Source organism: Berghia stephanieae, chromosome 7 (genome assembly GCF_034508935.2).
Source record: "Berghia stephanieae isolate SIO BIC M18660-M18661 chromosome 7, UCSD_Bste_1.3, whole genome shotgun sequence".
Classification (NCBI taxonomy): domain Eukaryota; kingdom Metazoa; phylum Mollusca; class Gastropoda; order Nudibranchia; family Aeolidiidae; genus Berghia; species Berghia stephanieae.
Window position 1 is genome coordinate 17009122 of NC_088366.1, and position 19683 is coordinate 17028804.

At 33.8% G+C, this 19683-nt stretch overlaps 1 protein-coding gene across 7 annotated transcripts in view; it reads right to left on the bottom strand.

Moving 5' to 3' along the window:
• The window catches only part of LOC144976802 (5-oxoprolinase-like), a 48486-nt gene that overhangs the window by 16065 nt on the left and 12738 nt on the right, over nucleotides 1-19683 (bottom strand). For all 7 annotated transcript variants that reach the window (XM_078921268.1, XM_078921272.1, XM_078921273.1 and 4 more), the window contains 16 exons: nucleotides 19229-19296; nucleotides 18769-18821; nucleotides 18236-18348; nucleotides 17252-17340; nucleotides 15392-15509; nucleotides 14371-14513; nucleotides 13155-13286; nucleotides 12198-12310; nucleotides 11363-11451; nucleotides 10302-10383; nucleotides 9718-9873; nucleotides 9296-9434; nucleotides 7840-7952; nucleotides 6731-6794; nucleotides 5940-6040; nucleotides 3138-3174 (listed from right to left, as the gene is read on the bottom strand). In XM_078921268.1, coding sequence (XP_078777394.1) covers nucleotides 3138-3174; nucleotides 5940-6040; nucleotides 6731-6794; nucleotides 7840-7952; nucleotides 9296-9434; nucleotides 9718-9873; nucleotides 10302-10383; nucleotides 11363-11451; nucleotides 12198-12310; nucleotides 13155-13286; nucleotides 14371-14513; nucleotides 15392-15509; nucleotides 17252-17340; nucleotides 18236-18348; nucleotides 18769-18821; nucleotides 19229-19296 — 1610 coding nt within the window. The remainder of the gene's footprint in view (nucleotides 1-3137; nucleotides 3175-5939; nucleotides 6041-6730; nucleotides 6795-7839; nucleotides 7953-9295; nucleotides 9435-9717; nucleotides 9874-10301; nucleotides 10384-11362; nucleotides 11452-12197; nucleotides 12311-13154; nucleotides 13287-14370; nucleotides 14514-15391; nucleotides 15510-17251; nucleotides 17341-18235; nucleotides 18349-18768; nucleotides 18822-19228; nucleotides 19297-19683) is intronic.

A 19683-nucleotide genomic window follows, 5' to 3' on the forward strand; every position in this document is an offset into this window, starting at 1 on the left:
ATACAGATGGTTTTAATGACGAAATGGGGTAGCTGCGAAATTATTTCATTTTGTAAGCATTGTGCATATACAGATGGTTTTAATGACTAAATGGGGTAGCTGTGAAATTATTTCATTTTGTGAGCATTGAGCATATACAGATGGTTTTAATGACGAAATGGGGTAGCTGTGAAATTATTTCATTTTGTAAGCATTGAGCATATACAGATGGTTTAAATGACGAAATGGGGTATCTCACATTATAAAAATGGTTTTGATTAAGTTAATTAAATGAAGATTTTAAAACATATTAAATCCCTTTTATTTAAAATCATTCATTTTTTTAACATGAAAAATACTAACATTTGTTGTAGAAGGCTTACAATTTATTCAAAATGCAACAGAAAATGAACACATGTGATCTAATGCCTCAAAACAATTTTATGTTGGAATGAAAGAGGTGTTGACAATGTGTACTTATTCACAGGTCTGATAACCCAATTCCTTATGGGCTCATTGTTGTCATGGAAATCTAAAAAAAAATGACGCAAAATATTGTCCATTACAACAATGTTAAACTAGGCCCATAAGTAGATTTGAATGTCAGCCCTGCATACATGTACACGTAGGGTACTGGAAATTGAATTTATGGTAAAAAAAATATGAAACTTGGGGTTAAATTCCTTTCCTTTACAGTGGATAGTAAATAGCATATTTTTCACATTGCAAAAATATCCAAAATTTCAATTTCTTACCATTTTAAATAAATAACAATGTGAAATTGAATGTAAGCTTCAATTTAATAATGAAAACAGATAAAATAGACGTTTCAGGTTTCCCATTATCAACAAAACAGGATGAATGAAACACTAAAGACAAATGAGATAATGTGGTAGTGGCGTTCTATGCATTTCGGGTTAAAAACTGTTCTTGATTTCAAGATCCTATAACTCGGGGATAAAAAAAAACACGGAGTCCTTCAGAGCCATTGGGCCCATGGAACCGAAGTTTATCTCAGTTTCTATAGCATGACATGGATAAATAGCAATTACTTGCTATCCTTTGGATAGGACGCTAGTCTATCGCAAAGTACTTTCCACCAAATCTAACAGACTCAGCTATCCATTCACTGCTGGGTGGACAGGGGGGTCAGAAAAAATCTTGACTGCACCTGGGATCAAGATATGCGTGAGAAGCGAGTGCTCTACCAAATGAACTATCAGGACCCCCCTTGGGGATAAGACGTGCCAAATATTTTTCTGCTGTCTGTCTGGATCTTAAGTGATAATGCATTAATGTTTTTTATTGTTTTTGCTAAAGGCTGAAAATGGTTTTGAGCCCAAAACGTGTCGTGTTTGGTAATGTGTACCTTCTCGCAGCTGTTATATAATCATTTTTGTTCATCACTATTTACACATTTGGACATATAGACACAAGCAAATGAGAATTAAAATCTCTGACAAAACAAAGGGCAAAAACAAAGCATTGCATAAAATAGGAGGATGATTAGCAAATTTGATGTACACTGACAAAAAAGACAGTCAATTATTCTTAAACCTGAGCCTTCTAAGAAGTGAAAAGTTTCGGGTCATTTTAACCAATAAATATTTTAATTTTTTTTTTTTTTTTTTTGCACGAAAAATAGAATAAAATATGTGTTTGGTCATTGTTCATCAGAAATAAGAGGGGCCATCTCAAACTCTGAAATCGTGAATTAACCCTCTCCTTACCAACCATAGGATAGTTGTCACAATCGTTACGATACAACCAACATTTTTCTCTCTGATTTCTTTTGTAAATCACATTTGAGGAAAAATGTTTATTACAGTTATAAAGAGCTCGTTTGGCCGAAACCAAATTATGACTAGCATGAACTTGATGTGTTTAAGTGAAAAGGAAATCTATTTTTTGCAATAGTTTTTGAAAATTTCCTGAAAAATGGCCGGTAATGAGAGAGTTAATCTATATAATATACAGTTTTCCCATTTCCTAGATTATGTTTGACTTTTTGATCTTATGGTATGAAACCTGCTTTTCAACCTGTAGGTCCCTAGTTTGAGTCCTGCAGTGAGCAGTACAAAGGTTAGTCCTTGGAAAAGGTTCTTTACTATAATTCTCAGAACAATTTTTGGAGTTAGATGGATTAAAGACTACTATTGACATCCAGCTATAACCAACTATAAATCAAGACTCGAAATCTACCATTCTCTTGATTTTTACATTAAATTCAATTGCTACTTTTTTTTTTTTTAACTTTAACCCTTTCCTTACCAGCTACAGTAAACTCAGCACATTTGCTACGATAGAACCAACATGTTTCTTATTCAAATTTGATTTGTACATCCCAAAATTTGAAGAAAAATTGTGTAAGTTTATAAGAACTTAATGTTGTTTTGTAGAACAAAATTATGTTTGGCATGTTTTTTTTTCAGCTTTGAATTTTAAACGATCAATTTTTGAGTTGGGTAAGCATGGCATTTTGGGAAAAGACGGAAAATGATTGATAGGGATAAAGTTTTAAAAAATTGAAAATGTTTGAAACTACTTATCCTTAAAACTAAATTAAACTATAATTCTGATCAACTTCTACAATATAGTTTCGAGCGCTTGCTCTCATCAGAAAGTGAACGCTCGAAACAATATTGTAGAAGTTGATCAGAATTATAGTTTATTTTAGTTTTAAGGATAAGTATATATATATATATATATATATAATTATATATATATATATATATTGAACCGTGTTGGATACAAATATGGTGCGAAAAGTGCTCGACATGTAGCAATGGAGCGAATTATTATTTTAATATTGACCACAATGTTGGAGTCAGTCTACATCGATTTTTCAGGCCTTTTCAGCATTCATAAGGACTGTGTGTTACTGCTTGTTGAAGAGGTTCCTACGGAACAAGCAACAACACATGACAAACCAAACTCATGTAACACACAGTCCTGACGATGGCTGAAAAGGACTGAAACATCGATGTAGACTGACTCCAACATTGTGGTAAATATATATATATATATATATATATATATATATATATATATATATATATATATATATATATATATATAATTATTATTTATATATATTATTATTTAACATTATTGATAAATATATAAATGTTTGTTTTTCATGATTGTACATGGCAAACCTTTATGTTGGTGGATATTGCAGTCCGTTGAAGAACTCTGATGCGTGAAATATGAAGGAAAAGTTAGTTTGCTTTTTTGGTTATTTATTTGCTTCTTACAAAGTGGAATAAAAATAAAGTAACCTGAAATAATTGAAATCCAATGAAACTCTAATGATTATCATTTGATGCTCTTAATATTATCATGCATCGGAGCAGCGTGGCTCACGGTATGGTCTTTGCCTTGTACCCAAAAGATACCGAGTTTGACTACCTGCCTCGTTGTAAGGCCTTGAGCAAGTCACCTCGCCAAAGCTCATTTTGCTATTTTATCCCTCAAGTTCCTATAAATGGTATCTATATGACTAACAAGTATGGCAAACATTACTGTATAACTCATACAAATCCAAATTACAAGGACATTTTTCCCTGTGTCCTATTTTATTTATTCACTTGTCTTGTATTGGTTACTTATGCGAGATTGGTCATTGATTGTATGTTCAAAGACTTTAACATTTGTAACCAAAAGTCTCAGAATGGTATTATGTCAGGATGAACAGGATTATTGAAATTGAATCTTAATTTGATTTTGTTTTTAACGGTTTTACAGCGCATGCAACACATTTAGGTCATTTTAGCGCCAGTAAACAAGGAAGAAAATGGGATCGTGTAAAAATGTTAGAATTGCAAGTAAAGGCATCCAAGAAAAAGTAAGACAAAGGGGAATGGTCCAAAAAGGGAACAGATGTAGATTCTAAGAGCATACTATCAGTGTATTTAGTTTAAGGACACCTAAAAGTCTCAATCAGACACCAGCACAGGATCCCACTAAGAGTAACACACTCAAATGCTTACAGAATATATCCAAAAACAGAAACCTAACTAACAATATATAACAAAGAGATGATTTACAAGGAAAAAAATATCATCTCCCAAAACAAATACTACACATTTGACTGTTTCCTTCTCAGCCAAGGACTCCAGTAAGGATCAATATACAACTAAGTGATCCCATTCCAAGACAAAGATAGAAAGCACGTTGGAAAACGGATTTGGGGGGGGGGGGGGGGCAGAAGACACAGTGAGTGACCTCCTACCCACCATGGGAGGTCAAAGGAAGTTGAATGTTAAGATACACTTATAAAATTAGAGAGAAAATAAATGACTTCATTGAATGGAGTGAGTTTTTTTTCTTAAACTTATAAATAACAATGTGAAATTGAATGTAAGCTTCAATTTAATATACAAAAATTTTTCTTCTGTATTTCTTCGAGCTTCGAGCTGCACCATTTACATTTCTTAATCATAAAAATACTTAAATTTCATAATTCCAATCATTTTGACATAAAACTCATTTTTAAAAATCTTATTCATTCTGACACAATGGGTTTCATTATCCAAATTTGAACCAAATCTCAAAAGTGAAAAAAAAAAATGAAAAAAAACAAAAAAAAAACAAGATATATGTCTGCAAGTTGAAAGATTCAAGTAGTGTGGCATCAACCCATCAAAAACTTACGGCTCAACGTAAAAAATAAAAATTTATATTTTAAAGCATGACTGTCATTAGAATATATGAAAAAAACATTCATCAATACAGCTTTTATATTGTACTAAAGCATTTTTGCTGAATACCTTTGATATGCCCTATGTTTAAAAAAAAACTGTCTGAGTACTTAAATACAAAAGGCAAAACAAAGATTAAATTATAAAGAGTAAAAGGGACAAAAAAAAAACCCCCAAAAAACCCCCCAACAAAAGTGAAGAATAGAATTATCTGAAACAAATCAAACAGTCATAGTATTAACTCTTTCAGCGCTGTTGCTGAGGCTATATTAGCATTTCCGTCACAAAATGGCTGACATCTGATTGAGGTAGCATGATAATGGAAAACTAAGACAAAGCGACATTAGAATTCTGTGCACAATCTCAATTAAAATACCCCCCTAGGGCCAATTGAATGTTCTGATGAAAGAAATGATACCAATGGTTCAATAGTACTTTTGTAGAAAGTAGGATTGGATTACATTATTATTTTTGCCATTCAAGAACGGCAGCACTGTGCCAATGGCCAGTAGAACAGATTCTGCTCTGGCTGCACAGTGCGGCCAATGGCGCTGAAAGAGTTAAAACTAACTCAAAACGGTTTTATGCCAGGGTATACCACACACTGAATATTGAACTTAATGTATGCTTAAATTGCTTTTTGTTTTTCACTGGATCTTTACAAACATCATGGAAGCCAAAGGACCTGTGTCAAATTAATTAATCACTTTCAATCACTCTCACAATCATCTAAAAAATTAGCGACAAATTAGGAAGCACTATAAGACAAAGAACTGAAAAAGTTTGTACGACACACGACACAGTGGCATACAAAACAAGAAAGGTAAATACAGGAATGGGATGAATTTTTTTCTTGTACTTATCTCTCTTGTTTTGTTGTCCAGCTCTGTGTCATATACACTTTTTCAAATCTTTAAGTCACTCAATCCTAGAGATTTTTGCTACTTTTCAAAATTGGAAAAAATGTATTAAAATAAGCATGTACATAGATAGTTTTATTCAACTACCATTAACATGTAAAAATTATAAAACATTATCTTTGATACTAAGCCTATAATTTGTCTCATAAAAATGTAATAAATAGTCATGGGGTAAAAGTAACCCGGGTAAACTATAGATATAGTCGGTGTTAGGGTTGTGTGAGTTAAGTCAAAATTTTATCGAATTTGTTAGAAACTCTTATTAACTACCAAGATTAATACAACAATCTTAATACCAAAGAAAGTAAGAACGATGACGAACAGTTTGACAACTTACCGTCCCATTTGCTCGGCAATACTCATAAACCTATGGGAGAAAATGGACAATTGGATGGCATCCAGGTCTGTTCCTATCACTTTCTTGTTGGCACTGCCCACCTGGTGACACGCAAAGATAAGATTAGTTGATAAAATGCTTTGCTTTATTAATTATCTTAAAATATACATATGTGACCCACCGCATCAAAACAGTATTATGCTGGTATGGTTTAGATGCTAATAAAAATTGAGCTTTTTTATATAGCACAATATTCACTAAACGTGCTCAGAGCGCTTTACAAAGGGTCCCTAACTAACAGCGACATGTAACATGTAGAACAAGACACGTTGCCTGTTAAGCGATATAACAGTTTTTCAGACAGAGACAACGCTGTTAACGGCCAGGTACTCATTTTACACCCGAGTACAGTGAAATAAATAAAAATAAATTATATTGTACAGTGAAAAAAAAATGAAAATTGAATAAGTTCTATCTATTTTATTGCACACTATGCTTTCAAACAAAACATGTTTTGAGGCAAATGGAAACCTGTATGTAAAAAAAGGATTCATGAGGGAAAAATTATGCTCTCAAAAAGTGCTTTAAAATAAAATGGACATTAATTTTACTGTTTCACTTTCAGCAAAGGATCCAAAACAATCAAAGACATATACTACTGACCTCATTCCTGGCCAAAAACTGAACGTAATGTGAATGGGTTAAAAAGCTTTAAGAGGATAGAAGACAAGACAAGAGTAATCTTCCTCGAAATTCCATTCAAATGATTTCTATCAACAATTTTAACTTACCGTAATAGAGATGTCCCCATACAAGCTGATTTCAGCACAGCAGTTTGGTTCCACTAAAACTGTGCTGGAAAAAAATGAATAAAAAAAATTAAAACATAAAAAACTTTTTAAAAATAAGCAAACAAAACAAAATAAGAAACTAGGGAGCAGGCACCAGTGTAAGATAAAGATCTGAACAAGTGCATATGAAAGGTGCCAGACAAAGCAAGAACGAAAAATACAAGAAAAAAAAACATCCCAAAAAACTCAGTCTACCTCGACTGGGGTTCAGATTTTTTACTTGTATTTTTCTATTTTGCTTTATCTGGCACCTTTCATACACACTTGTTCAGATCTTTAAACAAAACAAAACAAAACAAATTAAAATTCTAAATAAGTAGATTGTGTCATCCCTATAAAATATGTACAAGTTCTGTTTTTCGCTGGTTTTTTTTCTTTCTTAATAACTGAATCATGTCATAATCTTGACATCAAACAGTTTTACATTTGTTTTTGTTTCCACATTTGCCTCAAAATCGACCCATAACTGTTATGTCACGGTAATACCGATGAACTAACTTTGATCCTCTGGCATGACTAATCTAGCTCACAAAATAAGTTACCAGAGAATAGGTATAGCTTATTTCAATGGATTGACTGTTTTTGACCGATTAATCATACGTCACAACAGAGTGAATAATGGAAGGAAAGCTTGGTTCCAAATGCACTGGGGGGGATAAATAAACGTTGTGAAGCACATTGTTTACGATGAATCCGTGCAAATGCAGTTTACAAATGTCAGTTTTGAAATGGTCATATTTATTTACTTATTAAACTTGAAAATAAAATTTACTCTCTGAGTGCTGATATGATCTAGAAGTGTTATAAGCTGAGTTATATTCATAAATCAAACAGTCCACACTTGAAATGGTATAAAGTTAGAGACTTAAAAATACATGCTCACTTGAGTCTAAATTATTTGAACTATATACATCTATTGGTGACTATTTGTAGTTATTCTTCTTGCTGGTTCTCACCAAATGCACATAAAGGATTTACTCCTATTAATCTTTAATCCATGATATGATATGATCAAAGCAAAACCTAACTGCCAACTATCTTCCTCTTACTTGTTGGCATCAATAATGATGGCTGGACCAGGTAGCCGGTGTCCAGCTTGCAGCTTGTTTAGTACAAAGACCTGAGTATTTAGACAACCCTCCTCAAACCAACAGGAAATGGTCTAAAGAAAAGAAAAGATTTTAATATTATAATACTTTGGGCTTGAGTCCGATTTTATTTCTCTTAACTCTCTACACCGATGGCGATTAAGCTTGTAAGACCTGATAGAAAAGAAAACCCAAATTTGTGATGGACTAGATTTCTATGAAAATGAGCCATCAATTGTTAACCATTTTAGTGTAAAAGAATTGATTTCATGGGTCTGAGGGATTACTTTTTTAAAATCACATATTTGGTTAATCCATATAATATACCAAACAAGAGATAACTAAATGACGACTACATATTTGAAAAACAAGTAATTTATTATGAAATAATATGGCCTTGATATTTCTTGTATATGATATAGAGCCTCATTGTTGAGGATACTGTGCGCTCTATAAGAGTCTATTATTATTATTATATAGTAATGTCAAAAACATTCAGTCAGGTCAATGGGATAATATTGCAAAATAAAGGGCACACTAAACATAATGGAAATAAATGAGATTAGGCTTTAAAAATACTTCATTCTTTAAAATTTAGTCAGTTAGGAATTATGCATAGATGGACTAGAAAGAGGAATTGAATTATCTGAATTATGAAATCTAGGTTTCCTTGTCATTTTAAGGTGACAAAATAGGGAGCAGACACTGGTGAAGATCTAAAAAAGCGTACATGAAACAACGCCAGTCACAGCAAGAAAGAAAAGTACAAGAAAAATACCATCCTAAAAAATCAGCCTGCCTGGACTAACTTTCTCAGACCATTATCTTACACCAGTGCCTGCTCCCCCAATTGGTCACTTTGATGTTTATTTTCAAAATAAAAATGGAACTATTCCATTGTCTTTGCCCTCGTCCTAATGGAACTATTCCACTGTCTTCGCCCTCGTCCTAATGGAACTATTCCACTGTCTTCGCCCTCGTCCTCTGGTGTTCAATGGGTGTGTTGTGTGATACAGGCGATGATTCACCCGAGTGAAGAATTGTCCCAAAAATCGGGGTAACTGCTGTGGTGTAATGATTAAACACTTGTCATTTCAGAAAATATATTCACTATCCTCAATAAATTTATTCATTTAAAATTGCAACATTTCAACTCTAATGGGACCCACCATCTCAAAACTGTATAATACCCAGGTGATTTTGAGGTGAAAATGTGATTTTTTTGTATAAAATATGAGACCATGGTTAATTTATATGTTGTATTGAGTAGAAAGAATGAAGTCAATTAAATTATGAAAACTGAAATTTCATATTTCCAATTTTTAAACATTAAACTCATGTTTAAGTATCTGGATCAACTCGACATAACACCAGATTGAGGGGTTGGTCACTTATGGAGCTGAATCTAACCTCTGACCTTTTCAGCCACAGGTTCTCCCTGTGCCACAGCAATCTCGTTCTGAGATGAGGCTTTTGATTTGCCCACTCCTCTCACACGAATGTCATCCACACAAACCTTACGAGACTTCAGGGTAAAACCAAATTCAGTTTGGTATCTGTGTTTTTAAAAAAATGAATAATAATAAAATAAAAAAGAGAAAAAGAAAATATAAATCATAAATTATTAAAACATTTAGTTTAAAAAAAAAACAACAAAAAAACTGTTGAGGTAAAATATTAGAAGATATCCCTTATTAAACACAGTAAATCAAAGTCGAAAAATATCAGAACAATTTATTTCCCTTTTTACAGCAGTTAAAATAGAGTAAAATTTTCTAATTATTATTATCATTACCTTAAAAATGTGTACACAATTTCCTAACCAATGATTGAATTCACCTTTTGAGAAAGGTAGCATAAAAATCTCCATAGACGCTGCTATTGTGCCTACCAGAGCCATTGGTTGAAGAAGTGTCGAGCGTCGCTGTACACATCAGAGCGCAATCTGTGCCCTCGTAACGAAGGTTTAGGAATGGTTGAAGCTCTATGTTGGATCTTTGAGAAGAGAACAAAAAAAAAAAAGTCTTACATTACTTTCAAAGGTGATCATATATTGATTACCTCCCAAAAAATTTATCATTGAATAACAGCAAAAATATCTTTATTTTAACCTCACTGATTTGAGTAGGGGATTTTTAAAAAAATTATCTAAAAAGAAAATAATAACTATCCTATACTATAACAAATTCAATTACTTTTTCTTGACCCACGGCAAATTTTCGATATTCAGAAACTTCTCCAATTTTCAAAATCATAATCTTTGTTATTTTTCTTTACAAATGACTGTAACAGAGTTCAAAATAATTGAACATAATAGAGATGACAGCTGAGATTTTTATTTGAATGCTTTTTACACTCAAATTTATTAATATACACATAAACAGACAGGTAGACAAACAGATAGATTGTGTTAACAGAATTACCCATTAAATCCTTGTGACTGAAGATCCTGTCGACATTGCTTTTCTAAAGCTTGAATTCGTTCATCTAATCGTGGGTAGTTTTCTGGAAACAGAATAATGATCGTGATGATAATAATAAATCAGTACCTGCTTTAAAACAATCACTGTCTTTTGTACCTATTTAGACTTCAATGGTGAGTTACTTTCCTCTAAGGTGGAAGGTACAGGGTTTGTGTTGTTTTGTGGTCATGTAGCATGACTCTCATTTTCAGACCGGGTTCAGGTCCTGCTCTTGACTGTGCTAAGGTAAGTCCTTGGAAAAGGCTCTTTAGTCACATTCTCTCATCGCATTCAGGCATAAAATGATTATCTGGCTGGTAACAGCGTTGTCTGTTGGAAAAAAATTGGAAAAACGCCTTACAGGCGTCATGTCTTGTCCTACATTCTATGTGTTGCTATTGGCTTGGGATCTCTAGTCAAGCACTTTGAGGACACATTAAGTGGTAATTCCACTATATCAATGTCAAAGTGTTTTTTGGTTTTAAAAATTTTCTTTGGTAAATATACTTCCTCCTGTTTGCTTTCTCAATAGAATCTGTTTCCTTCGTTCCATCTGGCCATTAGAGCACTGTGATGCTTGCTTGATCTTACATTTTGACTTTACCCATTCAGCGCTGAGGCTATATTCACACTTCCATCACAAAATGGTTGACACCTGATTAAGGCAGCATGAGAATGACAAGCTAAGACAAAGCAACATTCGAATTCGGAGCAAAATCTCAATTAAAATACCCCCAATAGGGCCAATTGAATGTTCTGATGAAAGAAATGATACCATTGGTTCAATTTATAGTACTTTTGTAGAAAATAGGATTGGATTACATTATTAATCTTGCCTTTCAAGACCAGCCACACTGTGCGGCCATTGGCCATTAGAACAGGTTCTGCTCTGGCCGCACAGTGTGGCTAATGGTGCTGAAAGAGTGAATGTATTTCGAAAAGTGAAACACAAAATAATTTTCTGTTTTTGCTCTTTAAATAGCAATTTTGAAGATATCAAATAATAATAATTGACCCCCTACCAGGACTGTATAAAAGAGCTGAGGGTTCTTGTGCTTCATAGACAACATCAGCAAGTGCCATTCCAAAAGCTGACAATATACCAGCATACCTGTGGAATGATACAATTCAACATATTGTACAAATAGGAAGGACAAACATTTTCAAACAAAATTAATGATTTGTTTGTTTTGAAAGGTTTTACGTTGCCAGTAACAAGAGAGATGATAGCTCAAAGTGGGAGGATCTAGAGGTAAGCAATGCTTTCAGACATCAATGAAAAAAGTAAGACAAAGATGACTGATTCACACATAGTAAAGAAGCAGAACAATCTTTCCATACTTCTAGTCTGAGACCATGATACAGGCATTATTAACATTTTTTTAAAAATTAAAAATTATGCCCTTTCGCCACGACATCATATGATATCATCGTCTAGGCATTCCACGAAGGAATATAGATAATTCATCAAACAAGATGTCTAATGTCAACAGGAATCACCCATGTTTTTCCAAGTTAGTAAATTGGGGGTTAATAATCTTGCCCAAGGAAAAAAACGAAAGTGTCTGACGCGGGGCTCAAACCCAGGACCTTCTGGGTCACAGTGCAATGCCTTTACCACTCGGCCACTTTGCAGAGTTTTTTAAACTTTAAAATGAATAAATATAATGTGTGAAAAGGCAAAACAGACATAAGCGGATAGAGGAGATAACAATAAACCTCCCCTGCCCCCCCCCCCCGCCAGAACTAATATCACTGAAAATGAAAATTCAATGATTTGGGATGTATAGCCTTTACATCAAGTCTAGACAGTTTGATATTTTAATTGAATATAAATGAAGAGCAAAAGCATTTTACTTGTGTATGAAGACAGTGTTCATTCCCAATGAGCGTGCAATAGCACAGGCGTGTTGTCCTCCTGCTCCACCAAAACATGCAAGGATGTGTCGAGAGGTATCGTAACCTTTGGCCTGTTAAAAAAACATGTGTGTAAAATACAAATTTAAAAAAACATATTTTAAAAATTATTAAATATTTATTAATTTTAAGCAGCATTCAACATTTCATTCAATGCTAATCATACACATTTAATAAAAGATTAGCATTTGACTCTTTCAAGTGATGGCAATATCTATAAAATGAATGAAGTTGACATCACTCTGCTATTTGATTAATTATTTTAACCCTTTCAAGACAAGACTCGATTTTACTCTATCGTTATAAAGAATGAATAAGCTGATAGCACTTGGCTCTTTGATATTGTTTTTAGACTGCCAGTTGAGTGATTAATTCTCACTTAATTCTCTCAATCAGACTATATACATTTAAGGGTACTCATAGTTTTGTGCATTGGTACGATTGATCTGGCCAGCCATCAATACATCTTATCTTTCTAAAACAATACAAGATCCAACATTATTCCATGAGACTGTCTTCTAAAAAATTTATATAATTTTGACGAATAATGTAACATGACGTTGGATATAATTGTCTTTTGTATAACAATTATTTGAAAGTCTCGAACATACAAGTCGGACATGCCAAATGAACGTAGATATAGTAAATTATACTACGAATATTGAATATGATACTTATTTATGTATTAGAAATTTAATTCTCAATATTATCTATTAATTGATATTGTATACTAATTGTATGATTGATAAATTGTATCTATGCATTACACATACACAGAGCATTTAAAGGTTTTTAGAACCTATTAGCTCTTAAATGATACAATACGATAATCTTTCACTTCATTTACTCGAGAGCATGGAAAACAAAGTCTTAAAGTGAATGTGAACGTTTACATACTTGAGTGAGTGCCCGTATTGGTCTACACATGGTCTCATTGGCAACCCTTATAAATCCCAAGGCAATCTCTTCTCTGGACATAGGCTTGAAAAGGGAACTGTCTTCTGATTGATGTTCCAAAAAATTATTTATCTGTGAAAAAATTATTAAAAAATGAGATTAAAAACTTATTTGATATATTCAATCCTTTTTGTTTTTTTAAAGTCCGATCTCTTTTCATTCCATGTTATTTGTGGTATATCATCTCGAACTGGTACTAAGCTGGAGTGAAAATGACGGAGAAAATATCCAGCTGTTACAAGCTTTGTTGTTTTCTTGTTTTTTTCTCTCTTATCCTGCTTTATGCACCATATGTAATATTTCTATTTTTATGTAGACATTGATATGTGTAAAAAGTTATTTTGCTCTTTATCATGTGTTAACATACTTTTAGCATATTTTCTTCAAAATGGTTATTTAGAAAAAATCTTTTTTTAAAAACTCCCAAAAAACCTAATACAATACAATCAAATTTTGGGTTGATAATCTAGCCAAAGGAAAAAAATGAAAGGGCCTGAAGTGGAGTGCGAATCCAGGAACTTTCAGCTCACAGTGCAATGCCTTAACCCTTTCCTTACCAGCCATTTTCAAAAGTTTCCCCCAAACCTTCACACCACCCACACAAAAACAGACTTTTCTTACTCAAACAGAAAAGCAACAAGCACATTCTATACATAATATTGTTCAACAATTTGAACTCTATTACAGAATGCCAAGTGTTTATAGCTATAGCAAAAAGAAATGAAATCTGGATGAGAAAAGTGACGGTTGCATTGTAACAAATGTGACGATTTTCAAATAGGTGGTAAGGAGAGGGTTAAGCACCTTGCCATCTCACCCCCAAATCAAGTTAAAATGACCAGAAATTTGAATATTTTGTCTTTGCCATTTTTAGAAACTGTATTTATTGTTCTCAATAAAGAGAATAACCCCCCCCCCCCCCCCCCCCAAAAAAAAAAAAAAAGAAAAAAAAAACCCAAACAAACAAACAAACAAAAAAGCGGTGCCATATGCTATCCCTCTCTAAAAAGAATGCACATATCCAGTCCATTACAATAAGGTTATTTCTGTATGTATGTATGTGAGTTTGTACGTGTGTGTGGGAGGGGGGGGGGGGGGGGGGGGGGGGGGGGGGGGGTTGAGTGTGAAAGTGCGTGTGTGCTGATATTGGTCAAACCTCAGTCCTGAGAGAATCAAACTCATGAAGAGTTGCCACTTTATCCAAAGGCTGGTCTTCATTCTTTCCAAAAATGTGAGGAAAATATTCTGGCAGCAGACGTCCAAGACAAAGATTGGCGTCTGTTATCGTCAGGGGACCACCTTCAGTCATAAAAAAAACATTAAAGACAGGCATTTGAGTTCCAAATTTCAGTGTTTTAATGAAAATATTAGGTGATGTGTGGTAATTGAATGTTACATTCTGTTTTGTTTGTTTGTTTTTAAGGGTTTTACGGCGCTTGCAACACATTTAGGTTATATCAGCGCCAGTAAAAGGGAAGAAAATGGGACAGTAAAAAGTTCTAGAATTACAATTAAAGCACGCAAGAAAAAGTAAGACATAGGGGAACTGGGAACAAATAGGGATCAGATGAAGATTCCAAGAGCATACCACCAATGCATCTAGTTTGAGATCACCTATAAGTCTCATCCAGACACAAGCACAAAATCCAACAAAGAGGAATACACTCAAATGCCTACATTATACATTAAAATAACAATAATACATTACAGAGAGATGATTTACAAGGAAAAAAATATCATCTCCCAAAACAATAACTATGCATTTGACTGTTTCCCTCCCATCTAGGATTCCGGCCAGGGCCAGGACAAAACCAAGTAATCTCATGCCAAGACAAAGACAGAAAGCAAGTTGGAAAACAGATATAAGGGGATAGAAGACACAGTATGTACCCCCCTGCCCACTATGGGAGGTCAGGATCCCCACCCAGAATGTTACATTCTCTTCAAATTTGTGTTAAAGAATTCTTACAAGATAAAAACTATATCCAGTTACCTAATCACTAATAGTAGTAGTAAGTGAATGAAAAAAACAAACAAAATTCAACAAATGTGCCTGCAGAGCAATATACACATGGAAACATATTTGGTAAAGTTTCTTAGCGTTCAATTGACAAGAAATATAACATAATAGCGTATTAGCGATAGGTATCAATTAGATGTGACTTTTCTATCCATACCTTTCATGTAACAAGTAGGTCCTGGATGGGCTCGAGCCGAGTCAGGTCCTACCACAAACATGCCTGCACGGAAAAACAGCATGGAGCCTCCACCAGCAGCCACTGTGTTGATGTCCAACTGGAAGGATTTAAAAATAAACAAAATAAAAAATAAAATAAAACTCCCTTCATTCATCCCATAGGGAAACTTGGTCTTTAGGGTCTCTTCCAAGGGAAGACTGGAATAACCCAGGCATTAACCGCAGTGTAGGGCCACAATCGGACTTGGCACGAAGCAAAGATCGTACCGCTGAGCCATGCTGCCCCTAAACATGTATCTTTCATTTTTTATTTGAATGTCCTCATTGACATGAAGATAAAATTTGGAAAAACTGGTCCATAATTTTCTTGAACTGATAATATAATGTAAAGTGGGTTGGGTTCATTAAATTATGAGCAATAGAGAGAGTAAAGTTTTTAAAATTTGATTTTGTCTGTCAGATTCAGAAAATGGATTAAAAAAATGATTTTTAGGATAAGATAATATAATTTTATTTAAGCATCATTTGAAGAAATCATTATATCATGAAAAAGAAAAAAAAAAATCAAAGGTAAAACAAGAAGCAAAACTATCAAATATCAGATGTTATCAAATCCTTTTTGTTTACTGTGTCAGTCTTTTTTTATTTCATGTTTTAGGAAGCAAGACAGGAGTCTAATCTCTTTGATAAAGCATATAAGTAACTATGCCCCCCCCCCCCCAAACACACACCCTATTTTTATTCCGTGTGGAAAAACTAAAGAAATAACAGTAAGTATCGTAACTGTGTAAATTGAAATCAAGGCGTATTCAATATTTGCTTCTTTGACGTATCATATCTTGCCAAAGTCTAAAAACCACTGTCAACAGTCTTTAAGCACTCAGAATGTACTGATATAACATTTAATTCAAATTAACAACTATACTGAATTTATTTCAACTCATTATTTCTCACAATTCTCTATTAAAACTGAAAACTGGACATTTCATCAAAAGAACAGTAAAAATGTTGCAAATCTGGCTTCATCACGTCATGACTTATCAAAAGCAGATCTATGAAAGTAACGTTAAATATTCAACTGCAGAAGCTGTGCTCAAATTGTGTGTTTAGCTTTCGAAATAAAAATAAAAAATACAATAAAATTTTATACCGCTACGTTACAGACTTTGGCAAAAAAATGGAAGTATAATAAGTTGATGGTTTAACAAATGTGTCAGTGCATGACATAATCAGTCGGAAGGTGAAAATTTTGGATTTGAATTTTTTTTTTCATTTTCTGAAATAATATGATCCCCAGAGCATTTTAATCTTTATTGGAAGTAAATTGGGTGATTTTTCGTGAAGTTATGGTCAGATGTATGGGCAAGGTATCCATCAACTTTTCTCAAATTTCATACTTTTTTAACTTGACAAGCTGTAAAACAATATTTAGAAGTGAAATTGAGCTTTGATGTTTCCCGAAGATGTACAAAAAAGGTTGATTTAATCATTTATGACAAGAGCTCATTTTTGATCAAAATTGACCTTCCAACTAAACGTTACAATATATCAGTTCAAACCTTTTCACCATCCGACTGATTATGTCATTCATTGTAACATATGTGACCCACTGCGTCAGTCCTGCATTATGCCGGGTAAGATGTCGGTCAATTACAAAGTACTTCCCACCAAATTTAATTCCATCCAACCACCAAACTGAATTACAACAAAAGCCTATGGTGTGTAATAATAACAACAAAATAGTGATTCTTTCTCTTTTTTTTTAAAGGGATAACTACATTGTCTATCCATTGTGTCATGATTGTTTAAAGAAAAAGGCCTTTGCTGTAGCGTTATCTACCTGAGGGGCTTGAATGGTAATGCCAGAAGTTGTTGTCTCAAACACGTGTTCAAATTGACCAGAATAGCGACTCACATCTGTTGATGTTCCTGTGATTTGAAATGGGTAAAAAAATAAAATAAGTAAGGTTGAAATTAGCATTTCAGTAAACTATACTAAATTTTTTTCAAAAACCAAAAAAAAATAAAAATAAATAAATAAACAACCCATACATGCTTGTGTTGTATTATGAACTGTTTTCTTCACTTTTCAATGTTTAACAGTTTTCAATTCAAGAATTAAAAAAAAACCCATTTTAACTCTAATTTTATTAAAGTTTAGCTTAAGTTGAAATAATTAACATTCAGCCATTCAGTTTGAAACTCATTTTTCAAAACACATTTCAAATGTGGGATGTAATAAATAGGCACAACCCTTTGATTCAATTTTCAAATGCACGATGCGCTTATAGGGATTATATAGATAATATATTTGTCAAATTCAATCTGACCTTTTTAAAACTAAGTCAACCAATGCGATTATGCCTGGCAATTATGCAGAATTTTAAGTCTCTCAAATAGCAGAGAATAAATGCCATCACTGCTTGGAAAAAGGGTCTGAGAATGAGGGGAGAAAAAGAAATAAAAAGCAACCCCCCCCCCCCCCCCCCACACCCCTCCAAAAACAAACAAAAAAACCCCAACAAAGACAGGCTTATAAGCGAAACAAAATGTACAGACTAGACACTCATAGAAATAATTTTGATAAGGAAATGTCTGTTATGAGGCAAATATAGGCATTCAAGAGAAACAAACATTTATCTAATGACCACTCTGATGAAAGCTAGTAGGTATACTACAAGAATAATCCGATGTGTGTAGTTGCTTTTGTATGACAGTGAAATTCTGTTATGGCATGTTCCTCCAGTCAGGCTCCTGGCATTGAAGTAATAACAGTGATGAAAACAACACTGATAACAATGAAGAAGGTAAAATAATGTCTTACCTCCCATGTCAAATCCAATAACTGGCACCTTTTTGTCAGCATCAAAGGTAGTCTGGGCATAGCCTACCACACCTCCAGCAGGCCCAGATAAAATGGCGTGACACCCCATGAACCTACATTGACATGAATTAACAATAGAGAAGTATATGCTCATAAATTCATTAGTCACCAACATGTAAATGTTGCTGCTCGAAGCTCGAAGAAATAAATAACAAGTATTACTTTAGAGCCATAAGGCCTAGGCAGTAGGAGTTGTTGTTGCTTTTTTAAAAAATTCCTTGGCATTACACAAATTAATTGCAAAGTGCTTCTTGTCAGACTAATCATTCCAATCAATGGCGGATGGTTAGAGGAATCGGGAGGAAACTGAATGCAACAGCAAAATCAAATCCCCCTCCATGTGATCTGAACACTTTATTAATTGAGCCATCAAGAACCCATCTATCTATGACAGACGGATTAATATGCCACTTAAATCGAATACGTCATGCACTTCCATTGTATTGTGAGAATAGACAAATTTTTTTTCTTACTTTTCCATTGGTGTCAGTCCTCCATCAGAACGCATGAATAAAATCTTGGTGTCCTGGAATGACATTTGGTACACTAAAGTTAGAGTCTGAAGAGAGAGAGAGGGGGAGGGAGAGAGAGAGAGAGAGAGGGAGGGAGAGAGAGAGAGAGAGAGGGGGGGAGAGAGAGAGAGAGAAAGAGAGAGAGGGGGAGAGAGAGAGAGAGAGAGAGAGAGAGAGAGAGGAAGAGGAGAAGAGAGGAGAAGAGAGGAGAGGAGAGAGAGAGAGAGAGAGAGAGAGAGAGAGAGAGAGAGAGAGAGAGAGAGAGAGAGAGAGAGAGAGAATATTAGTTAATAAGATGCATGTCAGGAATTGAAATTACTGCTAAAACAGTGACACAATACAATTTTGCAGGTTACATAGTTAAGTGGTAAAATTACAATTACAACTAAACAAATGTGATTTGCAGAACAAATTGTGTTACCTTTAAGCCGTCACTGAAGCCCTCTAAGTACTTCTTGATACACGGCGTCAAGTAAGCATCAGCACAAGCTGTAGATTATTTTATGTACAAAAAAATTAAGTGTTACTATCCATAAATGTAATGTAAAATGTTGCTGCTCGAAGCTTGAAGAAAAAAATAACAATGTGAAATTGAATGTAAGCTTCAATTTCATATACACAGACAAAAATGGACGTTTTGGGTTTCCCCTTTATCAGCAAAACAGGATGAATGAAATACTAGAGACGAACGAGATAATGTGGAAGTGGCGTTGTTAAGATGAATAAACAAAAACATTTGAAATGTTTGTCTGTAGTGTTTCATTCATCCTGATTTGTTGATAAAGGGGAAACCCAAAACGCCCATTTTATCTGTTTTCGTATATTAAATTGAAGCTTACATTCAATTTCCCATTGTTATTTATTACCTATAAACGA